The 11,430-nt window shown below is 42.1% G+C and overlaps 1 protein-coding gene across 1 annotated transcript; it reads right to left on the bottom strand.

Annotated features, from left to right (window-relative positions):
* Positions 1–7,898: 7,898 nt before the first annotated feature.
* On the bottom strand, positions 7,899–9,797 carry LOC143869321 (uncharacterized). The gene has a single exon (XM_077376255.1). The coding sequence runs from the start codon at positions 9,795–9,797 to the stop codon at positions 7,899–7,901; it is 1,899 nt and encodes a 632-aa protein (XP_077232370.1).
* Positions 9,798–11,430: the final 1,633 nt, after the last annotated feature.

Below are 11,430 nucleotides of genomic sequence, written 5' to 3'. Positions count from 1 at the left end.
CATAATTATAGCATAATTACAGAAAAAGTGCCGTACAGAGCTCTTACCTCTGTGAGCTTTTGATGTATTTATTTCTTGCAATTTTCCTTGAATGTTGAATCAAAGTACTCACACCTTTTTTTTTTTTAACAGAAATGTAAATTACAGATTTCAAGAGAACATGCTAGATCTAGAGAACTAATGAGAAATTTGAAATTTTATAGAAAAAATTAGGGAACAGATTTCAACAAATCATGCCTGATTCCAATGGAAACTAGTAAATTTGATCTAATTAAAGGTAAAAAAGGTGAACTTTGAGAGTAATTGATGGGATCTGCATCTTGTAAAGTCGGATCTAGGGTTCTAGTTAAGAAAATGAAGATTCTAGGATTTTCTATAGTAATTTCAGGGCTTTAATCTCAAAACAATGCAGCAAGGGACATGAGTTGAAGGTAATGGAAATGGAGGAATGATCGGAGATAAGGTGAGTTAGCAGGAATCTTGCCAGATTTGGCCAAAGAAAATGAAGCTTAGCTAGAGGAGTTAGGGTTTCTAACAGGATAAATCTAAGGCTTCAATGTTAAGAAGAAGAATAGAGGAAGCAAAGCAATATGATTGACAACAAAATCGGCTGAAAACTGACCGGAGTTAGGCCGGAATCCGGTTGGATTGATCGGAGAAGGTGAAGAAGAAACTTGTACGAGATCTACTTTCCCTCTCCCTTTTCTCTCTCTCTCTCTCTAGAAATTAAAAGAAAATCTTGATTTTTCTCCTTTTTTTTTAAATGAGGGTTAAGGTGCTATTTATAGGCATTTTTGCGAACCGATATCCGCACCCTATTTGATAAGCGCACAAATGCGCGACTCTGACTGGCTAAATCACCCCCTTGTTTTGATAACTACACAAACTCAGCTTGTCTTTTGTGAATTTTTTTGTCGGATTTTTCTGGAATTTTGCCGGGACATTTCTAGGGCTTTAAGGCTTCTAAAAATGTATTCATGGGCACTTAGGGTCTTTGGATGACTGGAATTTTCCTTCAAATACACGGATTTTGGGGTAAAATGAAAAACCTAGTGGGCCACCCCCTCATTTGCACTACACACACTATTTCGGTCCATTTACTAGGCAAACGACCTCCGATCTCGATGAAATTTTGCAGGGGGTTAGAAGAGACTCTCCTCCAGCCTAGGGTGAAGTTTGGAACCCTAATGCTGAGATTCAGATGGATTTGGCACGAGCCGGGAAGGTTTAGGGCTTAGTCAAAATGGGGTGTCTACAGATGCCCCTCTTTGGCAGAGCGTGCTTGTCGCGCGAATGTCAAAGCTGAACAGACGTCACATTTTGACTAGCCCCAAAATTGATTTAGAGAACAGGATGGAGAAAATGACTTGGTGAAGGTTGGATTATAAGAAGGTTGGTTTGTTAGGAATGTTGGTTTTTTGCTCAGAGGCGGATGGTTTTATGCTCAGAGGCAAATGGTTTATGCACGGAGGTTGAAAGGTTTTAGCTTAGATGCTAGGGAATTTTAGCTCGGAGGCCTGAGTTTTTGCACAGAGGCTTGTTTCTATGCTCAAAATCATGGTTTTATATTCAGAGGCGAGGATTTATGCTTGGAAGCAAGGATTTATGCTCGGAGGCCAAAATTTATACTTGGAAACAAGGTTTTACGCTCAGAGGCAAGGATTTATGCTCGGAGGCAAGGATTTTTGCTCGGAGGTCAAGATTTATGCTTGGAAACAAGGTTTTACGCTCAGAGGCAAGAATTTATGCTCAGAGGCAAGGATTTTATGCTCGGAGGCAAGGTTTTATGCTCGGAGGCAAGGAATTTATGCTCAGAGGCAGGATTTTATGCTCGGAGGCAAGGATTTGTGCTCGGAGGCAGGATTTATGCTCGGAGGCAAGGTTTTATGCTCGGAGGCAGGGTTTATGCTCGGAGGCAAGGTTTTATGCTCAGAGGCAAGGATTTATGCTCGGAGGCAGGGTTTATGCTCGGAGGCAAGGTTTTATGCTCGGAGGCAGGGTTTATGCTCGGAGGCAAGGTTTTATGCTCAGAGGCAAGGATTTATGCTCGGAGGCAGGGTTTATGCTCGGAGGCAAGGAATTTATGCATAAAAGCTTGATTTTTTAGCTCGGAGGCTAGACGGTTTATGCACAGATGCAGATGATTTAATTTGAAAGCTTGGTTTATTTATATTTTGTGGATAGAAACTCCACTGGGGATTATGAGATAGGTTTTCAATAAAATGATAAGAAAGACTCTTAGAGGAATTTGACTAAAGCTCTACTGAAGCTCTTCTTATCTTCATTTAATGAAAATAACTATCTCAATTATCAGAGTTCACTTGATATCTTTTATGACCTGAACAGGTTATAAAAGATGCCCCTAGTACGAATTTACTTCCATGACAAATTCATAGGATAGCAAACACAAGGAAAATGGTAAAAAGGGGTTTCATTTCCTGAATTTTTTTGAAGTTACAAATCTTTTCATATACAACAGACTGAATCTGATAATTTTCTTCTCTTTATGTCCGCTGTAAACACTTCGAATGGTCTGAGTACTATTCTTCTGAACTCTGTTCTGCCCTGTATCACTTTCGATGATCCACAACTTCATCATTTTTTCCATTACTCCAGCCTTAAAGAGACATTGACCACACAGGATTCCCCACACAAGATTTTAGCGTTTAGCCTTGACTTGATAAGGAATGAACTGTGCCTAACAACAAAGGAGGGCTTTGACCATGACATGAGTTGGGTTCTAAGAGAAACTGAATCTGCTTTTCAGCCTGATAAGTATTTTAAAATGGTACAGTCTACCACTTCTTAGAATCTTTTGAAAACCGTATTTAAAGATATTTCATCCCTCTTTTCAGGTTTTCTGTCATGGTTATTATCCCTTTGGTTTGCTTAGTCTCAACTCCTTAGCTTATAGAGTGTTAGAAGAATCTCTACTGGCGCTTACTCAGACTTCGGAGTAATGCCTCAGAAGAAATGAAAGTCTTGCTGGCATTCAGAGGTTTTGTCCTTTTGAAGTCACTGCCATGACCAAATCGCCTTTTCAGGTTTTCGATTTGGCGGACCGCATGCCTTATATTTTGCCTGGACTGTCTGCCCTTGCAGATTTTCCATCCAGCAGGCTCTGCACCTTGATTTTTGCCTAAGCCGCCCTTTCGGGTTTTCAACTTAGCAGGTGAATGACCCTAATTTTTGCGTAGACCGCCCTTTCGGGTTTTCAGTCTAGCAGGTCTAAGACTCCATCATTTTTTCTTTCTTTCTGTTTCTCTACAAACCTGGACCTAAAATACACCGGAAGGACTTTTAGGTAGGCTCGGGTTCAAACAGGTTAAACTTTTGGTTTGTTTTATGTATTTGACCGAATCTGGCCCTCCAGACTGCCTACGTATCCCCAAAGAGAATGGGAATCAGGTTTGCGTAGTTCGCCCATTTTTGGGGTTTCAAGGATTGTTTGTTTTGTTCTTTCTTTTTTCTTTTTGAGAATTTGCAAAATTTGAAAGATTTGGAGGTTATGAAGGATTTGACCGAACATGAATTAATCAGGCTGCCTACATACCCTGTAAAAAGGGATCAGGTCATGATGTAGTTCAGGCTTACTATCTTTTATGACGCAAGTCATAAAAGATGCCCCTGGTTTGTGTTTGTCAAGAAAAGGGATTTTTTTTATAGGCCCAAAGGGTTTGCAAACGTTATTTGACTTTTGGGTTGTTAGCTTTTGGCTCTGATCGATCAAGGATGACCTCCTGGTGTATTCAAGCATAATATTTCTTTAGTTGATCCAGGTTTGTAGGTTCTGTTAATTTTTCACCATTTTCGTCGAGGAGTCTCACGGCTTTTCCAAGCAGGACTTCATCAACGATATATGGACCAGACCAGTTTGGCCTGAATTTTCCTCTAGGATCGAACACCGGTGCTCGATAAGATTTCAAGACGAGATCTCCTGGTTTCAGGTCTCGAACCTTGACTTTCTTATTGAATGCCCTTTCGATTCTTCTCTGATACCCTTGGATGTGGTATAAGGCTCTGAGCCTCTTTTCATCAATCATCTGCAATTCATCATGTCTGGCTTTGGCCCACTCAGACTCTGGCAGATTTGCTTCCATCATAACCCTTAGAGATGGGATTCTCAACTCAACAGGGAGGACAGCTTCCATTCCGTAAACTAGAGAGTACGGAGTTACACCTGTAGAGGATCTGATCGACGTCCTGTAAGCCCACAAAGCATACGGGAGTTTATTCGACCAATCCTTATAAGTCTCGGTCATCTTACTGATTATGACCTTGATATTCTTATTCGCTGCCTCTACAGCCCCATTTGTCTGCGGTCTGTAAGGAGATGACTTATGATGCTTGATTTTAAACTCTTCGCACAGGTGCACTACCTCTTTCTTGAAATGAGAACCGTTGTCAGAAATCAACTCATGAGGTACCCCATATCTACAGATAATGTTCATACGGATAAACTTCGCAACCGTATTGGAAGTTATGGAAGTGAACGAAGCAGCCTCTATCCACTTCGTGAAGTAGTCAATGGCCACTAAGATATACTCATGCCCACTTGACGACTTAGGATAAACCTTTCCGATGATATCTATCCCCCATACTGAGAATGGCCATGGCGAGGTCAAAGAATGCAACTCTGACGAAGGCACATGAATAAGATTTGCATATACTTGGCACTTATGACATTTCTTCACGAATACGAAGCAGTCTGCTTCCATCGTGGGCCAATAAAATCCAAGTCTAAGAATTTTCTTTGATAACATTTTGCCATTCATGTGAGGGCCACAAACACCTTCATGTGTTTGCTCTATAAGCTCTGCGGCCTGATCTTCATCAACACATAGAACCTGAATCCCATCAAAGGATCTTCTGTACATCTCTTCACCACAGATGATGAAGTTAGCAGCAAATTTCTGAAGAGTTTTTCTCTCATTGCTGGAAGCTTCAAGCGGATGCCCGTTACCTGAAATGAGATTTCTGATGTCTGTATACCACGGTTTTCCATCCGGACATCGTGCTGATATCTCAATGACATTTACATGCGCTGGAGCCCATTGCAACCTGACAGCTAAAGGCTGAACCTCCATCGTCGTAGAAATGTCTAGCATTGATGCCAGAGTAGCTAAAGCATCAGCAAAATGATTCCTTGTTCTCGACAGATGAGTAAAGGTGACATTTCTGAACTTCTCGACCAGAGATGCAAGATCAACCTTGCCTCTTTCGTTTTCCAATCCCCATTTATTTGACAAATGATTAGGATTGAATCTCCGAATACGTCGATGTCTTGAATTCGCAAAGCCAAAGCTGCTTCAAGTCCTGCGATGCATGCTTCATATTCTGCCATGTTATTTGTACATTCGAATTGTAACTTGATGGATATCGGGATGTATTCTTTCTTGGGAGATACAAGCACTGCTCCTATTCCTTGTCCTCGATTGTTAACGGCTCCATCAAAGTACATTGTCCATCTGGTACTTGGAATTTCTTCTTCAAGTTCCATGATCTCTTCATCAGGAAACTCAGCCTTCAGAAAAGCATTCTCCTCAACAGGAGCATCAGCTAGCTGCTCAGCAATAACCCGTCCTTTGACGGATTTCTGAGTGACGTATGTGATGTCAAACTCAGATAACAAAAGCAACCACCTTGCAGTTCTTCCTGTAAGGACGGGCTTCTCGAATAAGTACTTCAACGGATCCATCCGTGAAAGCAGAAATACCTTATTCGATAAGAGATAATGTCTAAGCCTTTGAGTCGCCCAGACTAATGCTAGACAAGTCTTTTCCAAGATAGTGTACTTTATCTCGTACTCTAGCATTTTCTTGCTGATGTAGTAGATAGGCTTCTCCTTCTTAGATCCCACATCTTGCTGAGCAAGCATACAACCCATTGTTGTATCCGTAATGGATAAGTACATCAGCAACGGTTGACCAGGAATGACAGGTGATAAGACAGGAGGCAAAGATAAACATCGTTTAACTTTCTCAAATGCTTCCTGACATTCATCATTCCATTTCTTGGAAGAATTCTTTTTCAACAATTGGGTTCACATGTCATAGTCAAATGAGATATGAACCTCCTCAAATACTGAACCTTTCCAAGAAAACCTCTGACTTGCTTTTCTGTCTTTGGGGGTGCCATTTCTTGAATTGCCTTAATCTTTTGAGGATCAACTTCAATTCCTCTCTCGCTGACCATGAATCCAAGCAACTTTCCTGACGTAACCCCAAATACACATTTATTCGGGTTTAGGCGGAGTTGGTATTTTCTGATTCGCTCGAAGAATTTTCTCAAGGCAATTGTATGCTCTGGTCGAGTCATTCCTTTGACAATCATGTCATCTACATAGACCTCGACCTCTTTGTGGATCATGTCATGAAGAAGAGTTGTCGCAGCCCTCTGATAGGTAGCTCCGGCATTTTTGAGACCAAACGGCATTACTCGGTAACAGTACGTACCCCATTGAGTAATAAATGCCGTCTTCATCATATCCTCAGGCGCCATCTTGATCTGATTGTAGCCTGAAAACCCATCCATGAAGGATAACAGAGCATGTCCAGCAGTGTTGTCTACCAGGATATCGATGTTCGGAAGAGGAAAATCATCTTTTGGGCTCGCCTTATTCAGATCTCTGAAATCAACGCACATCCTGACTTTTCCATCTTTCTTGGGCACAGGAACTATATTTGCAAGCCATTCGGGATATTCCACTACTTCAATGAATTTTACTTCGAGTAGTTTCTTCACCTCATCATGAACCTTTAACTCCCATTCTGTTTTAAGTTTTCGGAGTTTTTGCTTCTTCGGCTTGATGCCTGGGATTAAAGGTAATTTGTGTTGGACAATGTCTTCGCTCAATCCCGGCATGTCATCGTAAGACCAAGCAAAGACCTCCTTAAACTCTTTTAGCAAGGTGATTAATTCTTCGCGCTCCTCAGGAGATAAAGTTTTGCCAATCCGAATCTCCCGAATTAAAGTTTCATCACCTATATTTACGGTTTCAATTTCCTCTTCGAGTGGTTTTGCTCGGCGAATCTCCTCTTGTTGAATCATGTATTTGATTTCAAGAGGAGTTTCGTCGGCTTCCTCGTTTGAGGGGGAGTCTTGATTATTATTATTATTAGTTATTTGATCAGGCTTTGAAGCAGAATCAGAAACAGAATTAGAAATAAAGACAGGATCGTACACAAATGAGTCTCTTATTTCTTTTGCAGAATTGATGATTACATCGAATGATTCACCCACAGCGGGCGTTACAGACTCTGAATTCAAATGAAATGACATGTTGACATCAGTATCAACATAGACAGGACTGTGTACAAATGAAGAATCAGTGAAAACATCTTCTGACCGAGACTCGACAGGGACTGACTCTTCACCATCTCCGAGAACTACTCCGACCTCTATGGTACCTGCATCAAAAGAAAAGTTAGAAATGACAGACTCTGGGTTGAACTCAGAAACTGACACATTTTTTGAAATGACTGACTCTTTTGAAAAGATTGGACTATACTGGAGGACTACTTGGGGTATAACCTGTGCGGTCCAATTGTCTAAGGGTCCAGTAGCTGGAGTAATGCAGTTTTTGGGGCTTGCGAAAGGCACATCTCCTCCAATCGTAGCGATGATTGGGGCCTCAACCTGATATAGGGAGTCTAGGAGATGCGGCTCAATGTTTTCCGCCCAATCTACAGCTGGTTCATCGGTCACTGCTGTTATTTTTGTAATCTGCTCTTCATAAAAGCTCTCTGGCAATTTTTCAGCAAAGAAAATCTCGAGACCCGGCAGTTTAGTCCCATTCTCATCATACCAAATCTCAGGAAAACCATAGAACGGACAGTCTGCCCCTTCTTTCCTGAATCGGCCGTTCATAACCATGCTGTACGGTCTTGTCGGAAATTCTATACCCCGACGACGGCATCAGCCCACTTCATCATATAACGCTTCATTTCTCGAACCTCTTTCGAAGTTGGCTCGTACCCTAACCCGAATAATCCGCCGACCGCCTTCAATTCCGGCCACTCAGTTGGGCCTTGCAGATTTCTTCCCAAGCCAGCTCCCGGGACATAACCATACTTTCGCATTATCTTCACCACTTGAGTGTTCGTGCTTGATAGAAACATTATCTCTTCATTCATCGCCTCCTCAAAGGCAATAGTAGAGACTTCTAACGAAAAGCCGGTTAAACTAACATCTCTTGATTTTTCAGTGATCAATTCAGATGTTATTTGACCAATTTCCGGTTCAGGGTCGCCTCGCACTGTGATCACCCGATTGTTTCGGACGAATTTCAATTTTTGGTGAAGTGTGGAAGGAACGACTCCAACTTTATGAAGCCACGGCCGGCCAAGAAGGAGAAACAAAGATGTTTTGATGTCAAGAACCTGAAACTCTATCTCGAAAGTTTCACCTCCTATTTCGATTTCTGTGGCGAGTGTCCCGATGACATCTCTTCTGGTTCCGTCGTATGCCAATATCCCCTGTTCCGACGGGATAAAATCGGCTGGCTCGAATCCCAGGGTAGTGGCGGTGCTTAAAGGACATACATTTAAAGCTGACCCATTATCCACTAATACCTCGGGGACCCTCTTCTTGTTGCACAGTATGGTGATACGGAGAGGTCTTGTGTGATCTCTTCCTTCTGGAGGCAGATCCTCATCAGTAAATGACAATGTTCTAGAAACCCTGGCCATCGCCACGAGATTGACCAACTCATCGGGGGTAATTTCAACTGATACTTGAGAGGCATTTAATTCTCGAAGCACAACCTGTCTGTATTTCGGTGATGCCATTAGTAAACCCCAGATGGACACGTTAGCTTGTGTCTTCTTCAGTTGTTTCAACAAATTTTCTTCCTCTTCATCCACAGTCTGCTTCTGTTTCAGATTCTCTGCAGCTCTTACAACTTCGGCAGGATTTTCAGCTCTGAGTTCTGCAGGTTTGAAGACACGACCACCTCGTGTGACATGGCGGAGCTCGTCACACTGATCTTCCGGAAGCAACAAGTCTTCTTCTTCCAATCTTAAAACATAAGGGATCTTTTCTTTCATCTCTTCCTCCTCCTCACTCTCGAGGACATAAGAACAAGAACACTCAGAGGATCCTGTTAATCCTTCATCTAGAGGGGACAGTATGTAAGGTTTCTTGTTTTTGATCATTTCATCTTCATCATCCCATCTCAGAACATAAGGTCTATCAGAAATAACCGCACAAATACGGGAGTGATCTAAGAGGATTTCTTCAGTGAAAATGGCATACACGTTCGGGGGAGGGACTGCATGTGTAGGTAATGGGTTTCGAGTGACGTTCGGTGCTTCAACGGCAAGATCCTTTGCTTCTATCATGTCTTGGATCGTGTGTCTTAAAGCCATGCATTTGTCAGTCAAATGCCCTGAATTCTGATGATAATCGCAGTACTGGTCCTTCCTCCAATACTTGGGTAAAGGGTTGGGAAGCTCTCTAGGTTCCAACAGAGTAATCTTTTTATCTCTCAGTAACTTCTTCAAAGCCACTGATAAGGAGTAAGGGAGGGGGTCAAACTGACGAAAGACCTTCTTTTCAATAGGCCTCCTGACCTCGGTCACCGTTCTGGATGGTGGTTGATCATAACCCGGTGGTCTGGCATAACTGGGAGGCCTGGTATAATTAACATTGTGCACCTCCTTCGGTGCCACAATAGGTCTTTTTCCCTCTCTCACATCAGACGAAGGTCTTGATCTTAGTCCTTTGGACAAAGCATCTTCGATTTGAGTTCCGGTTTTGATTAGAAAATCAAAATCAATGAAGTACTGGATTGCCATGTGGTGATAGTATTGAGATGATAAGTTTTTCACAACAATCTTGATCTGCTCTGAGTCAGGCAAACGGTGAGTCATCTGCGCTGCCTTTCGCCTCCATCGGCGAATGAAGGACGTTCTCATTGTGACCTTGCTTCAATGCCTTCAGGTCTCTCTTAGTTACATCTATCCCTTCTTCCATGGAAAACTGCTCGACGAATCGATTTGCAACATCTTCCAAGGTTCTGATCTCTTCGGTTTTCAAGCTCAAAAACCATTTCTTTGCTGTTCCAGTAAGAGATCTAGGGAAAAGAAGAGCAATCTGCTCTGGAGTTAGCCCATGCTGCTGTAAGAGAGGAGTAAGGGCTTTCAGATGACTCTTGGGACATCCTGTCCCATCATACTTATCATGATCCGGCATCTTGAAATTAGGAGGTAGCACGATTCCCGGTATTATCATAAACTCAGCCATATTTAATTTTTTCGGACCCTGCATTTTCATGTTCTCCATCTCCTGGGCCATCTTATCCAACCTATCGACTATCCCCTTCCCTTTATCCAGATGGGGGAGACAATTCTCTTCTTCATACTGTTCGTCATCCGAATTGTCATAGACTGGCAACACAGGAGGTTGAGCCATCGCAGGAGGTGGGCGAGGCATGATTGGGGTTTGCTGAGGTGCAGGATTTTTGGAAGTAGATTCTCTGTCATTCTTTAATCGGGCTATTTCTTCATTAATGGTACTCAATTGCAACATTATAGCTTTCATCATCTCATTGGTGTCCATACCATTTTGCCCATTCTCTGCCATTGTTTCAGGGGTTGGTTGGACTGGTGAAAGTATTTCTTGAAAATTCAAGGAAGGTGATAGAGGAGAAGTAAAAGAAAAAGGTGACAAGGATTGTCGGCTCAGCCTGGAATCAGATGTCTGACGGGACCAGGTTGATTTTGAAACAAGGGTTTTCTTAGGAGCAATGGCTGCTCAATCAAGAATCCTGATATGGAAATATAAACACTAGATTAAAATTTTGATAATCGAGATAAACTATTTTAATCAAACAATGACAAAAGAAACAAAAACACACTTTCATTAATAAGATTCAAATTGTGATTACAACGGATGAAAAATATTAATCTCTGATCACGGCTGGATAAACAGACTGACAATAATGGGAAATGCAGAAATCAGAATAACAAAACATGATACGGATCTTCAAGGCTCTTCAATTCGAGCTCTCTGGCTTGCGGGCTCTTCCGATATTTCTCCACATCGGAATTTGCGAGATAAACCTAACCTCCTTTCTATATTTTTGTTTCCCCAAGCAGCCACAATGGATCGGAAGAGATCAGGAGTGAGATCTTCACAAAGAGGAGGGACTATGATTCCGGGAGGACATGGAATTCCCGTAATCTGATGGAGAATTCGCATGGGTGCATAAAAGGAAGATTTCTCGGTACCCATGAGGTAAACAAATGAATGCGGGTAAGTGCTAGTAAAAACATGGAAACATGAATGACTTACCCAGCGAAACTGGCTCTCCTCTACATGTTGTAACCAATTGTGCCATTCATCGATGGACTGAGGTTGATTGGCTATTGGTTTCCATGTACGGAAATTCTTCAGGATATACGGATTTTGGTTTTGTCGCTGAAGAAT

The sequence above is a fragment of the Tasmannia lanceolata genome, unplaced genomic scaffold, assembly GCF_043159265.1.
Source record: "Tasmannia lanceolata isolate RefF3 unplaced genomic scaffold, GAP_Taslan_0.1 ptg000003l, whole genome shotgun sequence".
NCBI classification, from domain to species: Eukaryota; Viridiplantae; Streptophyta; class Magnoliopsida; order Canellales; family Winteraceae; genus Tasmannia; species Tasmannia lanceolata.
Note: the sequence above shows the minus strand (reverse complement) of the source record. Positions and strands in the feature narration are given on the sequence as shown.